General features: G+C 52.2%; 1 protein-coding gene across 2 annotated transcripts; it reads left to right on the forward strand.

Moving 5' to 3' along the window:
• The first annotated feature begins 315 nt into the window (after positions 1 to 315).
• On the forward strand, positions 316 to 20,568 carry LOC139262041 (5'-AMP-activated protein kinase catalytic subunit alpha-1-like). Of its 2 annotated transcripts, none has more exons than XM_070877206.1 (6): positions 316 to 456; positions 5,665 to 5,752; positions 10,561 to 10,785; positions 15,404 to 15,908; positions 17,337 to 17,463; positions 17,898 to 20,568. In XM_070877206.1, exons 1-6 carry the CDS (start codon positions 381 to 383, stop codon positions 18,152 to 18,154), a joined length of 1,278 nt encoding a protein of 425 aa, XP_070733307.1. In that variant the 5' UTR covers positions 316 to 380; the 3' UTR covers positions 18,155 to 20,568. The 2 variants fall into 2 exon arrangements, with proteins under 2 accessions (XP_070733307.1, XP_070733311.1); XM_070877210.1 differs by having other exon boundaries at positions 17,901 to 20,568.
• Positions 20,569 to 22,539: the final 1,971 nt, after the last annotated feature.

Here is a 22,539-nt window from a genome sequence, read left to right on the forward strand (position 1 = left end):
GGGGGGGGGCGCCTGTGTGACCGGGTGAGTTGGGGGGGGGGGGGGGCGCCTGTGTGACCGGGTGAGTTGGGGGGGGGGGGGGTGCCTGTGTGACCGGGTGAGTTGGGGGGGGGGGGGGGGGCCTGTGTGACCGGGTGAGTTGGGGGGGGGGGGGGGCCTGTGTGACCGGTGGAGGGGGGGGGCCTGTGGGAGGGATTGTGCAGGCGGGATTCTACCTCAACCTGTGTCAACGGCTCCAGGAGAGGGGGGAAATCTGTCAGAGGGAGTAGCGTTAAACCTTTAAGCTAAAAGACGTGTTGTACCGCCTGCAGCTTGATGAGAAGGAGAGTCGGCGCCTCTTCCAGCAGATCATCTCAGCAGTAGATTACTGCCACCGGCACATGGTGGTACACCGCGACCTGAAACCAGAAAACGTACTGCTGGACGCACAGATGAATGCCAAAATCGCAGACTTTGGTAAGCAGCCCTTGTCGACATGCCCTTGCGTTAACCTCTGCATAAACCCCCCAACAGTTGTCGTTGAGTCAAAGGGGCAGTACTGAGGGAGCACTGCACTGTCCGGGGGCAGTACTGAGGGAGCACTGCACTGTCGGGGGGCAGTACTGAGGGAGCACTGCACTGTCGGGGGGCAGTACTTAGGGAGCGCTGCACTGTCGGGGGGCAGTACTGAGGGAGCACTGCACTGTCCGGGGGCAGTACTGAGGGAGCACTGCACTGTCGGGGGGCAGTACTGAGGGAGCACTGCACTGTCGGAGGGGCAGTACTGAGGGAGCTCTGCACTGTCGGGGGGCAGTACTGAGGGAGCGCTGCACTGTCGGGGGGCAGTACTGAGGGAGCTCTGCACTGTCGGGGGGCAGTACTGAGGGAGCGCTGCACTGTCGGGCAGTACTTAGGGAGCGCTGCACTGTCGGGCAGTACTTAGGGAGCTCTGCACTGTCGGGGGGCAGTACTTAGGGAGCTCTGCACTGTCGGGGGGCAGTACTGAGGGAGCACTGCACTGTCGGGGGGCAGTACTTAGGGAGCTCTGCACTGTCGGGGGGCAGTACTGAGGGAGCTCTGCACTGTCGGGGGGCAGTACTGAGGGAGCGCCGCACTGTTGGGGGGCAGTACTGAGGGAGCTCTGCACTGTCGGGGGGCAGTACTTAGGGAGCTCTGCACTGTTGGAGGGCAGTACTGAGGGAGCGCTGCACTGTTGGAAGGCAGTACTTAGGGAGCTCTGCACTGTCGGGGGGCAGTACTGAGGGAGCACCGCACTGTCGGAGGGGCAGTACTGAGGGAGCTCTGCACTGTTGGAGGGCAGTACTTAGGGAGCTCTGCACTGTCGGGGGGCAGTACTGAGGGAGCACTGTACTGTCGGGGGTCAGTACTGAGGGAGCACTGCACTGTCTGGGGTCAGTACTGAGGGAGCTCTGCACTGTCGGGGGGCAGTACTGAGGGATGGCAGTACTGACTTATTAGTCCGGAAATTGATGGGACTGAAGGCCGATAAATCCCCAGGGCCTGATAGTCTGCATCCAAGAGTACTTAAAAAAGTGGCCCTAGAAATAGTGGATGCATTGGTGGTTATTTTCCAACATTCTATAGACTCTGGAGCAGTTCCCATGGATTGGAGGGTAGCTCATGTAACACCACTTTTTAAAAAAGGAGGGAGAGAGAAAAAAGGAAATTATAAACCGGTTAGCCTGACATTGGTAGTGGGGAAAATGTTGGAATGAATTATTAAAGATGTAATAGCAGCGCATTTGGAAAGCAGTGACAGGATCGGTCCAAGTCAGCATGGATTTATGAAAGGGAAATCGTGCTTGACAAATCTTCTCGAATTTTTTGAGGATGTAACTAGTAGAGTGGACAAGGGGGAGCCAGTGGATGTGGTGTATTTGGACTTTCAAAAAGCTTTTGACAAGGTCCCACACACGAGATTAGTGTGCAAAATCAAAGCACATGGTATTGGGTGTAATGTATTGACGTGGATAGAGAACTGGTTGGCAGACAGGAAGCAAAGAGTAGGAATAAACCGGTCCTTTTCAGAATGGCAGGCAGTGACTAGTGAGATACCACAAGGTTCAGTGCTGGGACCCCAGCTATTTACAATATACATTAATGATTTAGATGAAGGAATTGAATGTAATATCTCCAAGTTTGCAGATGACACTAAGCTGGGTGGCAGTGTGAGCTGTGAGAAGGATGCTAAGAGGCTGCAGAGTGACTTGGACAGGTTAGGTGAGTGGGCAAATGCATGAAAAATGTTGATAAATGTGAGATTATCCACTTTGGTGGCAAAAACAGGAAGGCAGAATATCTGAATGGTGACAGATTAGGAAAAGGTGCAGCGAGACCTGGGTGTCATGGTACATCAGTCATTGAAAGTTGGCATGCAGGTACAGCAGGCGGTGAGGAAGGCAAATGGCATGTTGACCTTCATAGCGAGAGGATTTGAGTATAGGAGCAGGGAGGTCTTACTGCAGTTGTACAGGGCCTTGGTGAGGCCTTACCTTGAATATTGGGTCCAGTTTTGGTCTCCTAATCTGAGGAAGGACATTCTTGCTATTGAGGGTGTGCAGCGAAGGTTCACCAGACTGATTCTCGGGATGACATATGAAGAAAGACTGAATCGACTCGGCTTATATTCACTGGACTTTAGAAGAATGAGAGGGGATCTCATAGAAACATGCAAAAGTCTGACGGGATTGGACAGGTTAGATGTTCCCGATGTTGGGAAGTCCAGAACCAGGGGTCACAGTCTAAGGATAAGAGGTAAGCCATTTTGGACCGAGATGAGGAAAAACTTCTTCACTCAGAGAATTGTGAACCTGTGGAATTCTCTACCACAGAGTTGTTGATGCCAGTTCATTGGATATATTCAAAAGGGAGTTAGATCTGGCCCTTACGGCTAAAGGGATCAAGGGGTATGGCGAGAAAGCTGGAATGCAGTACTAAAGTTGCAAAAGTGATCAGCCATGATCATATTGAATGGTGGTGCAGGCTTGAAGGGCCGAATGGCCTACTCCTGTCACTATTTTCTATGATATGTTTCTGTGTCGGTGGGGCAGTACTGAGGGATGGCTGTACTGTCGGTGGGGCAGTACTGAGGGATGGCTGTACTGTCGGTGGGGCAGTAGTGAGGGAGTGCTGCACTGTCGGAGGAGCAGTACTGAGGGAGCCCCGCACTATTGGAGGGGCAGTACTGAGGGAGTGCTGCACTATCGGAAAGGCAATACTGGGAGAGCGCTGCATTGTCAGAGGGACAGCATTGAGGGAGTGCTGCACTGTCGGAGGGGCCGTCTTTCGAATGAGACATTAAACCGAGGCTACGTCTGCACACTCGGGTGGATGTAAAAGATCCCACGGCACTATATCGAAGAAGCACAGAGGAGTTGTCTACGGGTGTACTAGTTAATATTTATCCCTCAACCAAAATCACTTAAAAAGAATGATTGGTCTGGTCTGTTGGATGTTGCTGTGCTTTTTAATGGTGTTATGGGAGGTTTTTCATGCAACGAGCAGGATTGAAGTCTCTGTGACTCGGGGACGAGAGTGTCTGAGCCAGGCTGACACCGAATATTGCAGGAAGTGTTCTGAGCAGGGTAGTGGTGAGGCCACACCTGGAGTACTGCGTGCAATTTTTGGTCTCTGTATTTACGAAAGGATATACTTGCATTGGAGGCTGTTCAGAGAAGGTTCACTAGGTTGATCCCGGAGATGAGGGGGCTGACTTGTGAAGATAGGTTGAGTAGGTTAGGTCTATACACAAGAATGAGAGGTGACCTTATTGAAACATATAAGACAATTAGGGGCCTCGACAAGGTGGGTGCAGAGAGGTTGTTTCCACTCAGGGAAACTAAAACTAGGGGGCATAGTCTCAGAATAAGGGGCAGTCCATTTAAAACTGAGATAAGGAGGAATTTCTTCTCTGAGGGTTGTAAACTGTGTAATTCTCTGCCCCAGAGAGCTATGGAGGCTGGTACATTGAATATATTTAAGACAGAGATAGACAGATTTTTGAGCGATAATGGAGTAAAGGGTTATGGGGAGCGGGCAGGGAAGTGGAACTGAGTCCATGATCGGATCAGTTATGATCTTATTGAATGGTGGAACAGGCTCGAGGGGCCTACTCCTGCTCCTATTTCTTATGTTATGAGCATCTCGTTGTGATTTAATTTCTAAACATTCATGGGCCCTTCCTCTCCCGGAGGTTGCAGGCTGCTTGCTGGATGTAGATTCCATGTTCCCCGATATCCCCCGACATCAGATACAGTACTAGTACTGGTTATGTGGCTGGACTAGTAATCCAGAGAACATGAGTTGAACCCAGATGATGTCCTTTTAAGAATGCCAATCCACCCTGCAGCACCTTCGGGCTTCCCGGTGTTGTGTCTGTGCTGTGCCATGGCTGTAAAAGTGTGTTCACAGAGGAGGGTGGGCTCTGAGGTCAATCACCACACCCCTCCCCCCAAACAATCTCTCGACAGCCCTCGGCTATAGTCTGTCTGCTATAGACACCCACCCAGCTAAACAAGAAAGACTTGCATTAGGACCGAGATGAGGAGAAACTTCTTTACCCAGAGAGTGGTGAACCTGTGGAATTCTCTACCACAGAAAGTTGTTGAGGCCAATTCACTAAATATATTCAAAAAGGAGTTAGATGTAGTCCTTACTACTCGGGGGATCAAGGGGTATGGCGAGAAAGCAGGAATGGGGTACTGAAGTTGCATGTTCAGCCATGAACTCATTGAATGGCAGTGCAGACTCGAAGGGCCGAATGGCCTACTCTTGCACCTATTTTCTATGTTTCTATGTCTATACCGTCTTTCATGACCACCGGACGTCCCAAAGCACTTTATAGCCAATGAAGTACTTTTTGAAATGTAGTCGCTGTTGTAATGTATGAAATGCATCGGCCATTTTGCCGCACCCAACCTCCCACAAACAGCAATGTGATAATGACAAGATATAGCCAATGAAGTACTCCCCTCCGACAGTGCAGCGCTCCCTCAGTACTGCCCCTCCGACAGTGCAGCACTTCCTCAGTACTGCCCCTCCGACAGTGCAGCGCTCCCTCAGTACTGCCCCTCCGACAGTGCAGCGCTCCCTCAGTACTGCCCCTCCGACAGTCCAGCGCTCCCTCAGCACTGCAGTGAAGTGTCAGTCTAGATTTTTGTGCTCCAACCTCTGGAGTTGGACTTGAACCCACAACCTTCTGTCTCGGAGGCGAGTTTGCTACGAAATGAGTAACAGACGATACCTAGAACTAATGCGCCAGGAATCGATGGAGCCAGCTTTTGGCTCAGCCCGAACATTCCCGTTTCTGGGTCAGGAGGTGCAAGGGTTCGAATCGGGCTCCAGACAGTCCTGGCAAGCTGCATATTGGAGCTCCGGCTTGGGCTGACATCCAGCGGGAGACTCTCATCCGGTGTGTGTAAGGGGGGGGGGGCGAAGTGACGGGGGATGTTAATGGAGGGGACACGGTGACGGGGGATGTGGATGGAGGGGCCGCAGTGATCTCATTGAATGGCGGAGCAGACTCGAGAGGCCGTATGTCTAACCCCTGCTCCTAATTGTTATGTTCTTGTGCTCTGTCACCCCCGGCGCCCCGTCACCTTCCCCTGTTGGTGGATTATGATCTGGCTCTAACTCTCCCCTTTCCCCGATTCCCTCTGTGACCAGGTCTCTCGAACATGATGTCTGACGGAGAGTTCCTGAGAACCAGCTGTGGCTCCCCCAACTATGCCGCCCCTGAGGTCATTTCCGGAAGGTAATGTCAGCACGCACTTCCTGTAAACGTGTGAAAACCACGTGGGAACGGCCTTCCAAACCCCCTGTGTGTGTGTGTGCGGCCCAGCCCAGAGTGGGAGAGGGTAGGGGTGTTCAAAGGTCCCACAGTGATGAGGTGATAACCAGCGCCAGGCGTCGTCCGGGAATCTGTCTGTCTCCGCCTTGAATGTGTTCAGTGGCCCAGCCTCCACGGCTCTCTGGGGGCGGGGAGTTCCGCAGATTCCCGGCCCTCTGGGAGAGGAGATTCCTCCTCATTTTCATCTTGAAAGGGCGACTCCTAGTTCTGAAACTGTGCCCCCTGGTTCTGGATTCCCCCGTGGGGGTGGGGGGGGGCATCCTCTCTGCATCTACCCTGTTGAGCCCGCCTCAGGATCTTGTGCGTTTCAGTGGGATCGCGCCTCTCGTTCTTCTGGACTCCGGTGGGCGGGGGCCCGACCTGCTCAACCTTTCTTCGTGGGTCGGCCCCTTCATCTCGGGAATCGGCCTCGTGAGCCTTCTCTGAACCGCCACCGGGATGGGTGTGTCCTTTCGTGAATGTGGAGACCTGGGCTGTGCGCAGTGCTCCGGCTGTGGCCTCGCCAGTGCCCGGTACGGTTGTGGCGGAAGTTCCCTACTTTTATGCTCGGTCATGGGCCCAGAAGAGGCGAGGGCCCAGGGGCGGCGAGGGCCCAGCCCACACTGTGCGATATGTGTGCGCGCACTGGGTCCATGCAGCAGAGCTGGTCTCCAGTCGTCCTGGTTAACCCTTGCCACTGGACCAAGACCTAGCTCTGTCAAGCCCGTGTGGTGGCTGGTGTGCAACGGCCACCCCATGTTAAAAAAATCCACCCACAGGCATCTTCCACCCTTCAGGATGTAGTTCAGGATCTGGAACATCGGGTCCTTCACTGAAACAGCTGTGAACTCGGAGAAGCAAGTCATCCTCGTTCGAGGGACCGCCTATGATGATGATGATGATGATGCTGGTGGGGGTCGGAATTGGTGGTGGGGTGGGGGGGGGTTCTGGAACTCACTGACTGAAAGGGCGGTAGAGGCAGAAACCCTCGCCACATTTAAAAAGTACTTGGATGTGCACCTGAAGTGCCGCAACCTACAGGGCTACGGACCAAGAGCTGGAAAGTGGGATTAGGCTCTTGGTCAGCCGGCGCGGACACAATGGGCCGAATGGCCTCCTTCTGTGTTGTAAATTTCTAACGACACCTGGACTGTGCTCTGAAATGTCGTTCCCCAGAATTACTATTTTTTTTTATTTTTTTAAAGACAAGTCTGGACTTGTTTTGAAGATTCTGTCTCTTGTTGGGACCAGGCCGGAGAGGGGGGCAGACATTGGGCAACCTCCTGCACATCATCGGTGCCCAATCCAACAGTGAGTGTGGCCGCTGTTTGTAAGTTGCCCTGTCCCAAGCTGATGTCTCCTTTCCCTGCTCCAGCGCTCCGGTCAGTGAGGTTGGTCATTTAGTGCTAGTTGGGGGGGGCCCTTGTCTGCTGGGCACTGTCCGCTGCCCCAATCTAACTTCACCTTGGAGCCAGCAGCCTGATCCTGTGTTTAAACCCAGTTCCCAGAGATGAAAAACCGTGATTAAAACCCACTGCAGCCCTCCGTGTACATGCAGGTCCAGCAAGGAAGGCAAATGATATGTTTGCCTTTATTGCAAGGGGGTTGGAGTTCAAGACTAAGGACTAGACTTTCCCGAGGGCCCCTCAACGCCCGATTGGTAAGCAACGCTGGCGCAAATTTCCACTTTTATGTTAAAGCTAATTAAAACTAATCGCCCGGTGAGAAAATGGGCCTTGCACATTTATTCTCGGCGGTTAAGGAGAAACTTAAGTAATACGGGCGTTTTTAAAAAAAATTTAGTCTGAGGCTACGTTGGGCCTAGGGAGGGGGGGGACAACTTTTTTTTTTTAATTTCACAAAAAAAGGTAAAAAGCAGTCCCAAGACACTTTTACACCTAATCGCCATGTAAAAATTAAAAAAAAATAAAGAACTTTCCTTCCTTTGCGGAGTGCTCACCTATCACCCTGGTTAAGCAGCTTTTACAGGGCGGTTCCCTCGGCGATCTGGACGGGCCTCCGTTGAGGGCCAAACTTCCGCCCTGGCGATTTTCTCCGCGTTTTGCGTCAGTGGTTTGGTCCCGGCGGGCGTTCTGAGATTTGGGCGATACCACTAAAAGAAAAAATAATGGGGAAACCTTCGCCGGGTGGAAAAAGAGCTGCATCGCCGAGCAAATCGCCGAGAACCCGCCGAAAATGATAGGAAAGTTTAGCCCGAAGGAAGTCTTGCTGTAATTGTACACAGGGCCTAGGTGAGGCCACACCTGGAGTACTGTGCACAGTTTTGGTCTCCTTATCTAAGGAAGGATATACTTGCCTTAGTGGGGGGGTTCAACAAAGGTTCACCAGACTGATTCCTGGGATGAGAGGGCTGTCCTATGAGGAGAGGTTGAGTAGAAGTTATCTATACTCTCAGCAGTTTAGAAAAATGAGAGCTGATCTCATTGAAACATACAAAATTCTTCCAGGGGTTGACAGGGTAGATGTTGAGAGGTTGTTTCCCCCTGGCTGGTGAGTCTAGAACCAGGGGACATGATCTCAGAATAAGGGGTGGGCCATTTAGGACTGAGATGAGGAGGAATTTCTTCACTGAGAGGATGGTGAATCTTTGGAATTCTCTGCCCCAGAGGGCTGTAGGTGCTGAGTCTCCTGAGTATATTCAAGGCTGTGATGGATAGATATTTGGAGTCGAGGGGAATCGAGGGATGTGGGGAAAAGTGGAGTTGATGTTGAAGATCATGATCTTGTTGCAGGCTCGAGGGGCCAAATGGCCGCCTCCTTGCTCCTCTTTCTTGTGAGTCCCTCTTGTGGTTTCTGCGTGCAGTAAGCTGGTGATCCCAGACAGCCCATGTGCGCACAGGCTGGGCTGACAGCACAATGCCGCCAGGAGTGTGTGGTGTGTGAGGGAGTGTGTGTGTGAGAGGGAGTGTGTGTGTGAGAGGGAGTGTGTGTGTGTGAGAGGGAGTGTGTGTGTGTGAGAGGGAGTGTGTGTGTGTGAGAGGGAGTGTGTGTGTGTGAGAGGGAGTGTGTGTGTGTGAGAGGGAGTGTGTGTGTGTGAGAGGGAGTGTGTGTGTGTGAGAGGGAGAGTGTGTGTGTGAGAGGGAGAGTGTGTGTGTGAGAGGGAGAGTGTGTGTGTGAGAGGGAGAGTGTGTGTGTGAGAGGGAGAGTGTGTGTGTGAGAGGGAGAGTGTGTGTGTGAGAGGGAGAGTGTGTGTGTGAGAGGGAGAGTGTGTGTGTGAGAGGGAGAGTGTGTGTGTGAGAGGGAGAGTGTGTGTGTGAGAGGGAGAGTGTGTGTGTGAGAGGGAGAGTGTGTGTGTGAGAGGGAGAGTGTGTGTGTGAGAGGGAGAGTGTGTGTGTGAGAGGGAGAGTGTGTGTGTGAGAGGGAGAGTGTGTGTGTGAGAGGGAGAGTGTGTGTGTGAGAGGGAGAGTGTGTGTGTGAGAGGGAGAGTGTGTGTGTGAGAGGGAGAGTGTGTGTGTGAGAGGGAGAGTGTGTGTGTGAGAGGGAGAGTGTGTGTGTGTGAGAGGGAGAGTGTGTGTGTGTGAGAGGGAGAGTGTGTGTGTGTGAGAGGGAGAGTGTGTGTGTGTGAGAGGGAGTGTGTGTGTGTGTGAGAGGGAGTGTGTGTGTGTGTGAGAGGGAGTGTGTGTGTGTGTGAGAGGGAGTGTGTGTGTGTGAGAGGGAGTGTGTGTGTGTGTGAGAGGGAGTGTGTGTGTGTGTGAGAGGGAGGGAGTGTGTGTGTGTGTGAGAGGGAGTGTGTGTGTGTGTGAGAGGGAGTGTGTGTGTGTGTGAGAGGGAGTGTGTGTGTGTGTGAGAGGGAGTGTGTGTGTGTGTGAGAGGGAGTGTGTGTGTGTGTGAGAGGGAGTGTGTGTGTGTGTGAGAGGGAGTGTGTGTGTGTGTGAGAGGGAGTGTGTGTGTGTGTGAGAGGGAGTGTGTGTGTGTGTGAGAGGGAGTGTGTGTGTGTGTGAGAGGGAGTGTGTGTGTGTGTGAGAGGGAGTGTGTGTGTGTGTGAGAGGGAGTGTGTGTGTGTGTGAGAGGGAGTGTGTGTGTGTGTGAGAGGGAGTGTGTGTGTGTGTGAGAGGGAGTGTGTGTGTGTGTGAGAGGGAGTGTGTGTGTGTGTGTGTGTGTGTGTGTGAGAGAGGTGGGGTGTATGGTCCTGACCAGCGTGTGAGCTGTGTGTGTGTGTGGGGTGGGGTGTATGGTCCTGACCAGCGTGTGAGCTGTGTGTGTGTGTGTGGGGTGGGGTGTATGGTCCTGACCAGCGTGTGAGCTGAGAGTGTGTGTGGGGTGGGGTGTATGGTCCTAACCAGCGTGTGAGCTGAGTGTGTGTGTGTGGGGTGGGGTGTATGGTCCTGACCAGTGTGTGAGCTGAGTGTGTGTGTGTGCGGGGTGGGGTGTATGGTCCTGACCAGCGTGTGAGCTGTGTGTGTGTGAAAGTGAGTGTGTGTGTGGGGTGGGGTGTATGGTCCTGACCAGCGTGTGAGCTGTGTGTGTGTGTGTGTGTGGGGTGGGGTGTATGGTCCTGACCAGTGTGAGAGTGTGTGTGTGAGAGTGTGTGTGTGTGGGGTGGGGTGTATGGTCCTGACCAGTGTGAGAGTGTGTGTGTGAGAGTGTGTGTGTGTGGGGTGGGGTGTATGGTCCTGACCAGCGTGTGAGCTGTGTGTGTGTGAGAGTGTGTGTGGGGTGGGGTGTATGGTCCTGACCAGCGTGTGAGCTGTGTGTGTGGTGTCTCCCCTCAGGCTGTATGCGGGTCCGGAAGTGGATATCTGGAGCTGCGGAGTGATACTCTATGCCCTGCTGTGCGGCACGCTGCCCTTCGACGATGACCACGTGCCCATGCTCTTCAAGAAGATCTGCGACGGCATCTTCTACACGCCGCAGTACCTCAACCCATCCGTCATCAGCCTCCTCAAACACATGCTGCAGGTCGATCCCATCAAGAGAACCACCATCAAGGACATCCGGTCAGTGCGCGCGCGCGCGCGGGTCCGTACAACACGCTATCTCCCCGGCTTTGCAGCCAGTTAATTAGGTTTGGAGTGCAGTCACTGTTGTGTCATGTGGGAAACGCGGCAGCTAATTTGCAGCACAGCAAGTTCCCTCAAACAGCAAGATGATAATGACCAGATAAACTATTTTTTTTTTGTTTATGTTGATTGAGGGATAAATATTGGCCATGTCACCGGGGATGACTCCCCTGCTCTTCTTCGAAATAGTGCCGTGCGATCTTTTACGTTCACCTGAGAAACATAGAAAATAGGTGCAGGAGTAGGCCATTCGGCCCTTCGAGCCTGCACCACCATTCCATAAGATCATGGCTGATCATTCCCTCAGTACCCCGTTCCTGCTTCTCTCCATACCCCTCTAGCCGTAAGGGCCATATCTAACTCCCTCTTGAATATAACCAATGAACTGGCATCAACAACTCTCTGCGGCAGGGAATTCCACAGGTTAACAACTCTGAGTGAAGAAGTTTCTCCTCATCTCAGTCCTAAATGGGCTACCCCTTATCCTAAGACTGTGTCCCCTGGTTCTGGACTTCCCCAACATCGGGAACATTCTTCCCGTATCTAACCTGTCCAGTCCCGTCAGAATCTTACATGTTTCTATGAGATCCCCTCTCATCCTTCTAAACTCCAGTTTATAAAGGCCCAGTCGATCCAGTATCTCCTCATATGTCAGTCCAGCCATCCCAGAAATCAGTCTGGTGAACCTTCGCTGCACTCCCTCAGTAGCAAGAACGTCCTTCCTCAGATTAGGAGACCAAAACTGAACATAATATTCCAGGTGAGGCCTCACCAAGGCCCTGTACAGCTGCAGTAAGATCTCCCTGCTCCTATACTCAAATCCTCTAGCTATGAAGGCCAACATACCATTTGCCGCCTTTACCGCCTGCTGTACCTGCATGCCAACTTTCAATGACTGATGAACCATGACTCCCAGGTCTCGTTACACCTCCCCTTTTCCTAATCTGCTGCCATTCAGTTAATATTCTGCCTTCGTGTTTTTGCCCCCATTTATCCACATTATACTGCATCTGCCATGCAATTTGCCCACTCACCTAACCTGTCCAAGTCACCCTGCAGCCTCTTAGTGTCCTCCTCACAGCTCACACCGCCACCCAGTTTAGTGTCATCTGCCAACTTGGAGATATTACACTCAATTCCTTCAACTAAATCATTAATGTATATTGTAAATAGCTGGGGTCCCAGCACTGAGCCCTGCAGCACCCCACTAGTCACTGCCTGCCATTCTAAAAAGGACCCGTTTATCCCGACTCTCTGCTTCCTGCTGCCAACTAGTTCTCTATCCACGTCAGTACATTACCCCCAATACCATGTGCTTTGATTTTGCACACTAATCTCTTGTGTGGGACCTTGTTAAAAGCCTTTTGAAAATCCAAATACACCACATCCACTGGTTCTCCCTTGTCCACTCTAGTTACATCCTCAAAAAAATTTCAGAAGATTTGTCAAGCATGATTTTCCTTTCATAAATCCATGCTGACTTGGACTGATCATGTCACTGCTTTCCAAATGCGCTGCGATTTCATCATTAATAAATGATTCCAACATTTTCCTCACTACTGATGTCAGGCTAACCGGACTATAATTACCGTTTTCTCTCTTCCCTCCTTTTTTAAAAAGTGGTGTTACATTAGCTACTCTCCAGTCCATAGGAACTGATCCAGAGTTGATGGACTGTTGGAAAATGATCACCAATGTATCCACTATTTCTAGGGCCTCTTCCTGGGATGCAGACTATCAGGCCCTGTGGATTTATCAGCCTTCAATCACATCAATTTCCCTAACATAATTTCCCGCCTAATTAGGATATCCTTCAGTTCCTCCTTCTCACTAGACCCTCGATCCCCTAGTACTTCCGGAAGGTTATTTGTGTCTTCCTTCGTGAAGACAGAATCAAAGTATTTGTTCAACTGGTCTGCCATTTCTTTGTTCCCCATTATAAATTCACCTGAATCTGACTGCAAGGGACCTACGTTTGTCTTCACAAATCTTTTTCTCTTCACATATCTATAGAAGCTTTTGCAGTCAGTTTTTATGTTCCCGGCAAGCTTCCTCTCATACTCTATTTTCCCCCTCCTAATTTAAACCCTTTGTCCTCCTCTGCTGAATTCTAAATTTCTCCCAATCCTCAGGTTTGCTGCTTTTTCTGGCCAATTTATATGCCTCTTCTTTGGATTTAACACTATCCCTAATTTCCCTTGTTGGCCACGGTTGAGCCACCTTCCCCGTTTTATTTTTACTCCAGACAGGGATGTACAAATGTTGAAGTTCTAGTACATAGTTTCAGAATAAGGGGTCATACATTTAAAACGGAGATGGAGGAGAAATTTCTTCTCTGAGGGTTGTAAATCTGTGGAATTCGCTGCCTCAGAGAGCTGTGGAGGCTGGGTCATTGAATATATTTAAGGCGGAGATAGACAGTTTTTTGAGCGATAAGGGAGTAAAGGGTTATGGGGAGCGGGCAGGGAAGTGGAGCTGAGTCCATAATCGGATCAGCCATGATCATATTAAATGGCGGAGCAGGCTCGAGGGGCCAAATAGCTTACCCCTGCTCCTATTTCTTATGTAATAGCATAAGGGGAGGCTGGACAAGCACATGAGGGAGAAACGTTATGCTGATGGGGTGAGATGAAGACGAGTAGAAGGAGGCTCATGTGGAGCACAAACAGGGCATTGACTAGTTGGGCCGAATGGCCTGTTTCTGTACTGTACAGCATGTCTGCCCTCTGAATATGATGTAATTGGCATCACGAAGACATGGCTCCAGGGTGACCAAGGCTGGGAACTCACCATCCAGAGGTATTCAACATCCAGGAAGGATAGACGGAAAAAAAAAGGAGGTGGGGTAGTGTGGCTGGTTAAAGAGAAAATTAACGCAATATTAAGGAAGGACATTAGCCTGGATGATGTGGAATCGGTATGGGTGGAGCTGTGGAATACCAAAGGGCAGAAAACGTGAGAGGGAGTTGTGTACAGACCACCAAACAGTAGTAGTGAGGTTGGGGACAGCATCAAACAAGAAATTAGGGATGTGTGCAATAAAGGTACATCAGTTATTATGGGTGACTTTAATCTACATATAGATTGGGCTAACCAAACTAGTAGCAATATGGTGGAGGATTTCCTGGAGTGCATTAGGGATGGTTTTCTAGACCAATATATCGAGGAACTAACTAGAGGGCTGGTCATCCTAGACTGGGTGATGTGTAATGAAATAGGACTAATTAGCAATCTTGTTGTGCGATGCCCCTTGGGGAAGAGTGACCAAAATATGGTAGAATTCTTTATTAAGATGGAGAGTGACACAGTTATTTCAGAGACTAGGGTCCTGAACTTGAGGAAAGGTAACTTCGATGGTATGAGGCGTGAATTGGTTAGAATAGACTGGCAAATGATACTTAAAGGGTTGATGGTGGATTGGCAATGGCAAACATTTAAAGATCACATGAGACTAGTTCTAGATTCCCCCACGAGGAGAAACATACTCTCTGCATCTACCCTGTTCAGAATCTAATATGTTTCGATAAGATCACCTCTCATTCTTCTAAACTGCAATGAGTACAGGCCCAACTTGCTCAAGCTTTCTTCATAAGACAACCCCTTCATCTCCAGAATCAACCTAGTGAACCTTCTCTGAACTGCCTCCAATGCAAGTATATCCCTCCTTAAATACGGAGACCAAAACTGTAATCAGTACTCCAGATGTGATCGCACCAACAGTTATAGCAGGACTTCCCTACTTTTATAGTCCGTCCACCGTGCAATTAAAAAGCCAACATTCCATTTGCCTTCCTAATTACTTGCTGTATTTTGCCTGCTAACTTTTTGCTTTTTATATACAAGGACCCCCAGCTCCCTCTGTACTGCAGCATTTTGTAGTCTCTCTACATTTAAATAATTTGCTGCTTTATTTTTCCTACCAAAGTGGAAAACCTTGCATTTTCCCACATTATATTTCATCTGTCAAATTTTTGACCACTCACTTAGCCTATCTATATCTCTTTGCGTCCTCCTCACAACTTGCTTTCCCATCTATCTCAGTATTATCAGCAAACTTGGCTACATTACACTCAGTCCCTTCATCCAGGTCATTAATATAGATTGTAAATAGTTGAGGCCCCAGCACCGATCCCTGCGGCACCCCACTGTCAACCTGAAAATTACCCATTTATTCCGACTCTCTGTTTTCTGTTTGTTAGCCAAGCCTCTAGCCATGCAAATATAACCCCGTCAGCTCTAATCTTGTGCAGTAACCTTTTATGTTCTGGAAATCCAAATACACCACATCCACTGGTTCCCCCTTATCCACCCTGCTCATTACATCCTCAAAGAACTCCAGCAAATTTGTCAAACATGATTTCCCTTTCATAAATCCATGCTGACTCTGCTTGATTGAATCATGCTTTACCAAATGTCCTGCTACTGCTTCCTTAATAATGGACTCCAGCATTTTCCCCAACGACTAACTGGTCTATCGTTTCCTGCTTTTTGTCTGCCTCCTTTTTTAAATAGTGCTGGTATTATCCCAGTAAAGGAATGCTGCACTTTCTTTCAGGGAACACGAGTGGTTCAAGCTGGATCTGCCCAAATACTTGTTCCCAGAGGACCCGGCTTACAGCACCAGCATGATCGATGACGAGGCACTGAAGGAGGTGTGCGAGAAGTTCGAGTGCACCGAGGAGGAGGTGCTGAACTGCCTGTACAGCCGCAACCACCAGGACCCGCTTGCTGTGGCGTACCATCTCATCATCGACAACCGCCGCATCATGAACGAGGCCAAAGATTTCTACCTGGCCTCCAGCCCGCCTGACAGCGCCTCCTTCCTGGATGAGCAGCACTTTGTCTCCAGGGTGCACCCTGAGCGGGTGCCCTTCCTGCTGGCGGAGTCTGCGCCCTCCCCCAGGCCCCGGCACACCCTGGACGAGCTGAACCCCCAGAAGTCCAAGCACCCCGGGGTGCGCAGAGCCAAGTGGCATCTGGGCATCCGCAGTCAGAGCCGGCCCAACGACATCATGGCCGAGGTCTGCCGCGCCATGAAACAGCTGGGGTTCGAGTGGAAGGTGAGGCTCGACTGGTGGGGGATTAGCTGGGGTACGGGGTGAGGGGGAGGGAGCTGGGGTTCGGGGGGGTGGGGGGAGCTGGGGTACGGGGTGAGGGGGAGGGCAGCTGGGGTACGGGGTGAGGGGGGAGGGAGCTGGGGTACGGGGAGGTGAGGGATTAGCTGGGGTGAGGGGGAGGGAGCTGGGGTACGGGGTGAGGGGGAGGGAGCTGGGGTACGGGGAGGTGAGGGATTAGCTGGGGTACGGGGTGAGGGGGAGGGAGCTGGGGTACGAGGTGGGAGGGAGGGAAGCTGGGGTGAGGGGGAGGGAGCTGGGGTACGGGGTGAGGGGGAGGGAGCTGGGGTACGGGGTGAGGGGGAGGGAGCTGGGGTACGGGGAGGTGAGGGATTAGCTGGGGTACGGGGTGAGGGGGAGGGAGCTGGGGTACGGGGTGAGGGGGAGGGAGCTGGGGTACGGGGTGGGAGGGAGGGCAGCTGGGATACGGGGAGGTGAGGGATTAGCTGGGGTGAGGGGGAGGGAGCTGGGGTACGGTGGGTGGGGAGTTGGGGTGTGGCGTACGAGGGGGAGGGGAGATGGGGTACGGGGGAGCTGGAGTACGGGGGGGAGGAGAGCTGGGGTATAGGGGGCTGGGGTGGGGGTTGCTGGGGTTCAGGGGGAGCTGGGATTCGAGGGGTGGGGGGAGCTGGGGTACAGGGTGGTGGAGGGAGCTGGGTTACGACGGGGGTGGGGGGAGTTGGGGTATGGAGGGGAGCTGGGGTACAGGGGTGGGGGGTGCTCGGGTACAGGGGATGATGGACCTGGGGTGTGGGAGGAGCTGGGGTACGGGGGGGTGATGGAGCTGGGGTACGGGAGGGCAGCTGGGGTGCGGGAGAGCTGGGGTACCCGGGGCGATGGAGCTGGGGTGCGGGAGAGCTGGGGTACAGGGCGGTGATGGAGCTGGGGTGCGGGAGAGACTGGGTACGGGGGTGTGGGGGGAGTTGGGGTATGGAGGGGAGCTGGGGTACAGGGGTGGGGGTTGCTCGGGTACAGGGGATGATGGACCTGGGGTGTGGGAGAGCTGGGGCGTGGGGGGATCTGGTGTATGGGGGCGTGGGGAGATCTGGGGTACGGGGGGGTGGGGAGATCTGGGGTACGGGGGGGTGGGGAGATCTGGGGTACGGGGGTTGCCGGATAGCTGGTGTACGGGGAGAGGGAGCTGTGGTACTCGCTATAAGATATTTTCATAGCGATCTCGCTTCCCTTTTCCACCCTCTTCTCGGCCCGCTCTTTCCTCCCTCCCCGTCCCTCCTTCTATCCCCTCAGTCTCTTACCCTTCTATTTCCGCTGTATCTCTACCTTTTTCTCTTGCTGTCCGCCTTTTGCCCTCTTCCTACTTGCCCTGTTCTCTCTCACTGGCACGGCTCTAACCCATCTCTCGCTCCCCCCCAGGTGGTAAACCCCTACTACTTGCGGGTCCGCAGGAAGAATACGACCACGGGGACCTTTTCCAAGATGAGTCTCCAGTTGTACCAGGTGGACAGCCGGACGTATTTGGTGGATTTCCGCAACATCGAAGGTGGGTGTGTGCGAGTGCCTCGACTCTCTCTGAGGCCCGGGGCGTGAGCCACCCATTTTCCCCCTTCCCCCCCCCCCCCCCCCCCCCCACCCACACCCCTCAACTTATCGGCAGAGATGCGGTTTAGGGAATCTGGTCAATGGGTGAGATGGAGGGCTATGGTGAGTTGGGAGGGTTGGAGGAGTTGAGCTTTTGGGGGCGGGGACGGATGGTTGGCGGCAGAGGTGGTGATGGGTGTGAGGAGGGGGCTGGTGACGGGGGGCGGGGCTGGCGATGGGTGGCGGGGCCAGTGACCAGGGGCGGTGACTGGGGGCGGGGCCGGTGTTCGGGGGCGGGGCCTGTGACCGGGGGCGGGGAGCTGGGGCGAGCTCTGTGCAGGTGGGGTGTGAGACCTATTGGCCCTCGGTCACTATGATGCCGATGTTTTTTCACAGCAGATGAAAGCACGGAGCCCAAGTCTGGCTGCACCACACCACGCCGCTCCGGCTCCATCAGCAGCTACCACCGGTCCGGCTCGAGGAACGACTCGGACACAGAGTCCTCGGGGAAGCCTGCCGACGGAGCAATGTCGTGGTCCGCCACCTCGCTGGGGGAGTCCGGCGTGCCCTCCGAGCTGAGCCCGAGGCCTGGCAGTCACGTCATCGAGTTCTTCGAGATGTGCGCCAACCTGATCAAGCTGCTAGCCCGATAACGGACGCCGCTCGCCTCTTCCCCTGTCTCTGCATTACAGCCTGACCGACTTTCACAAGCAACGCACAAGGCAGCGTGGAACAACAGATTAACGCTTCGAAACATCTTGCTCTGAACCTGTATCTCACTTCGAGCGCCCAGCTACCAGCGGCCGTGGCAAGGGTTGGTAAACCCCTTGGTCCAGAGTTACTAACCCATCTTCCCTCCTCTGTCTCGCTCGCTGGCCCTGTCCCCCATCTGCACCGCGATTGCAGCTGGTGGTTAGCTGATGTGAATCCATTGCTTTGCTGCAAGCAGTCTCCTTATAACAGCGACAGCGCCGTGTGTCGGACTGGACTCCAGTGCTTGCCCCCACCACCCCCGGTCCCCTGCTACTGGCTGATCCGACTAGTTAGCCAGCATCTGCCCATCGATCGCAACTGATTCAGATCCAACTTGCCAAGTGAATTCAGCGAGGGCTGTGCAGGATCGGTGGGCTGCCCTGAGAGCGTGTGTGTGGGGGGAGGGGTAGAGGGTTAGAAAGGCACGAACGTGCAAGGGTCCTCAGACCACCCGCCCAACACCACTACTCTGGAGCAGGCCTTATGGTATTGCCCGATGTTCACTTCCATGTTTGGTGCTTAGTTTCTGCTGCTTAATGGTTCCCCTGGGGTTTTTGTCCACAGATCATGGCACAGTTTCAAAGGCTTAATTCTGCAAACCTATGCTTCATCTCGTTTCTCTCCCCCTGTTCGAGGGTAGTGTGTGCAGCTTGGAGGCTCCCGAATTCACATCTAGTGCCTCTGACGTGGTTATATGCCCGAGCTCTGGATTGGACGGGTTATCTCCGATCGCACTGGCTGCCAGGGTGCTTCCATGGGCACATTCTGGATCATGGGCCATCACCTGTCGCGATGCCCACTGTCCATCGGGCACGAGGGTAACTGCGGAGCCTGGGTACTGCACTGACTGTTCCTTGCGACTTAGGAGGAGGGAGGAAAATCAATGACTTGAGGGCTGGGGCAATGTTCGAATGGACCCCAGATCGAGGGATGAAAACCTCTTTCTGCGGGATTCTAAATACAATGAGTTTGGGGCAGCCTCGCGGCGGATCACAGCAGTCAATGCACAAACACAGGCCCAATAATTGGAAATTTTTATGTCACCTTTCTCACCAAAAGGATGGTTGTGTAGGAGATGGAGAAATCAGAACTGTAACAGGGCGAGATAGCAGGGATAGGGAGGTGTAGAGGGAGCTTTACTCTGTATCTAACTACTGTTGTACCTGCACTGGGAGAGCTTGATGGGACAATGTAGAGGGAGATTCACTCTGTATCTAACCCCGTGCTGTACCTGCTCTGGGAGTGTTTGATGGGACAGTGTAGAGGGAGCTTTACTCTGTATCTGACCCGTGCTGTACCTGCTCTGGGATTGTTTGATGGGACAGTGTAGAGGGAGCTTTACCCTGTATCTAACCCGTGCTGTACCTGCCCTGGGAGTGTTTGATGGGACAGTGTAGAGGGAGCTTTACCCTGTATCTAACCCCGTGCTGTACCTGCTCTGGGAGTGTTTGATGGGACAGTGTAGAGGGAGCTTTACTCTGTATCTCACCCCGTGCTGTACCTGCCCTGGGAGTGTTTGATGGGACAGTGTAGAGGGAGCTTTACTCTGTATCTAACCCGTGCTGTACCTGCCCTGGGAGTGTTTGATGGGACAGTGTAGAGGGAGCTTTACCCTGTATCTAACCCCGTGCTGTACCTGCTCTGGGATTGTTTGATGGGACAGTGTAGAGGGAGCTTTACCCTGTATCTAACCCCGTGCTGTACCTGCCCTGGGAGTGTTTGATGGGACAGTGTAGAGGGAGCTTTACTCTGTATCCAACCCATGCTGTACATTCCATGGCGGTAAGGATGGAATCCAGCTCAACTGTGAAGCCCCAGATAGTCGAGCATCCCACTGTTGCTCAGTTCACAGGTGAGTTAGCAGCGGGATGCAGCTCCTGTGGAAGTGTATCCTAGGACAGGAGCAGCGAGTGGTGAACGGAATGGTGATAGCGTCAAGCCAATTGGGAATTACTGGCAGCACTAGTGACAGGAAGCTCTCTATCGCCGCCCACCGCTCCCCGCCCTCTCGAACCAAAAGCTGGGCCATAACTTCTCCACGAATGGATGGACGAGCGAGGAAACTGCAGCAGCACCTGTGGAGGGACAGCGAATATTGGGGACTGGCTGAAAACTATTAGAATGTTTTATTTGTATTCTGCATACACCTAATTTTGTAGTTTTTATTTTTTGGCTTTGTCCACACTCTGATCTCTAATTCAGAACTGAATATTATAATAAACCTTTTGCCGTGTCACGGCATTCTTAAAAGATTAAAATTAACAAAAGCAACTAATTTTGTAAGAAAATAAACTGATATTGATTTTACAGTCAATCCAGCTAACCGTGTCCTGTGTTTTTTCATTTCCAGTGTTTGTTGTGTCGGCCTGTTTTGCAGCTTCAGTGACCTCTCCCAGGGCAGGTACAGCATGGTTTGAAACACAGTAAAGCTCCCTCTACACTGTCCCATCATGCACTCCCAGGGCAGGTACAGCATGGGTTAGATACAGAGTAAAGCTCCCTCTACACTGTCCCATCAAACACTCCCAGGGCAGGTACAGCATGGGTTAGATACAGAGTGAAGCTCCCTCTACACTGTCCCATCAAACACTCCCAGGGCAGGTACAGGGGGTTAGATACAGAGTAAAGCTCCCTCTACACTGTCCCATCAAACACTCCCAGGGCAGGTACAGCATGGTTTGAAACACAGTAAAGCTCCCTCTACACTGTCCCATCAAACACTCCCAGGGCAGGTACAGCATGAGTTAGATACAGAGTAAAGCTCCCTCTACACTGTCCCATCAAACACTCCCAGGGCAGGTACAGCATGAGTTAGATACAGAGTAAAGCTCCCTCTACACTGTCCCATCAAACACTCCCAGGGCAGGTACAGCATGGGTTAGATACAGAGTAAAGCTCCCTCTACACTGTCCCATCAAACACTCCCAGGGCAGGTACAGCAGGGGTTAGATACAGAATAAAGTTCCCTCTACACTGTCCCATCAAACACTCCCAGGGCAGGTACAGCACAGGGTTAGATACAGAGTAAAGCTCCCTCTACACTGTCCCATCAAACACTCCCAGGGCAGGTACAGGGGGTTAGATACAGAGTAAAGCTCCCTCTACACTGTCCCATCAAACACTCCCAGGGCAGGTACAGGGGGTTAGATACAGAGTGAAGCTCCCTCTACACTGTCCCATCAAACACTCCCAGGGCAGGTACAGGGGGTTAGATACAGAGTAAAGTTCCGTCTACACTGTCCCATCAAACACACCCAGGGCAAGTAAAGCACGGGTTAGATCCAGATCATGAAACTTCAGTACCCCATTCCTGCTTTCTCTCCATACCCTTTGATCCCGTTAGCCTAAAGGGCCACATCTAACTCCCTTTTGAATATATCTAACGAACTGGCCTCAACAACTTTCTGTGGTAGGGAATTCCACGTTTGATAATTCTCTGAGTGAAGAAGTTTTTCTTATCTCGGTCCTAAATGGCTTACCTGGTGCAAGGGTCAAGGAGGTCTCGTAGCGGTTGCAGGACATTTTGAAGGGGGAGGGTGAACAGCCAGTTGTCGTGATGCATATAGGTACCAACAATATTGGTAAAAAACGGGATGAGGTCCGACAAGGTGAATTTAGGGAGCTAAGAGTTAAATTACAAAGTAGGACCTCAAAGGTAGTAATCTCAGGATTGCTACCAGTGCCACGTGCTAGTCAGAGTAGTAATTGCAGGATAGCTCAGATGAATACGTGGCTTGAGGAGTAATGCAGAAGGGAGGGATTCAAATTCCTGGGACATTAGAACTGGTTCTGGGGGAGGTGGGACCAGTACAAACCGGTCTGCACCTGGGCAGGACTGGAACCAATGTCCTAGGGGGGAGTGTTTGCTAGTGCTGTTGGGGAGGGGTTAAACCAATATGGCAGGGGGATGGGAACCCATGCAGGGAGACAGAGGGAAGTAGAATGGGGGCAGAAGCAAAAGATAGAAAGAAGAAAAGTAAAAGTGGAGGGCAGAGAAACACAAGGCAAAAATCAAAAAGGGCCACATTGCAGCAAAATTCTAAAAGGGCAAAGCGTGTTCAAAAGACAAGCCTGAAGGCTCTGTGCCTCAATGCGAGGAGTATTCGTAATAAGGTGGATGAATTAACTGCACAGGCAGCAATTTATGAATATGATATAATTGGCATCACTGAGACATGGCTCCAGGGTGACCAAGGCTGGGAACTCAACATCCAGGGGTATTCAACATTCAGGAAGGATAGACTGAAAGGAAAAGGAGGTGGGGTAGCGTTGCTGGTTAAGGAGA

Source organism: Pristiophorus japonicus, chromosome 1 (assembly GCF_044704955.1).
Source record: "Pristiophorus japonicus isolate sPriJap1 chromosome 1, sPriJap1.hap1, whole genome shotgun sequence".
Classification (NCBI taxonomy): Eukaryota; Metazoa; Chordata; class Chondrichthyes; family Pristiophoridae; genus Pristiophorus; species Pristiophorus japonicus.

What these genes read in the sequence shown, in the direction of transcription:
- LOC139262041 (XM_070877206.1), top strand. Translation starts at nt 381, where the DNA reads ATGGTGGTACACCGCGACCTGAAACCAGAAAACGTACTGCTGGACGCA. An exon ending in CCTGAGGTCATTTCCGGAAG is followed by an intron (nt 5,753 to 10,560) that starts GTAATGTCAGCA and finishes GTCTCCCCTCAG; the next exon opens with GCTGTATGCGGGTCCGGAAG. An exon ending in GGATTTCCGCAACATCGAAG is followed by an intron (nt 17,464 to 17,897) that starts GTGGGTGTGTGC and finishes GTTTTTTCACAG; the next exon opens with CAGATGAAAGCACGGAGCCC.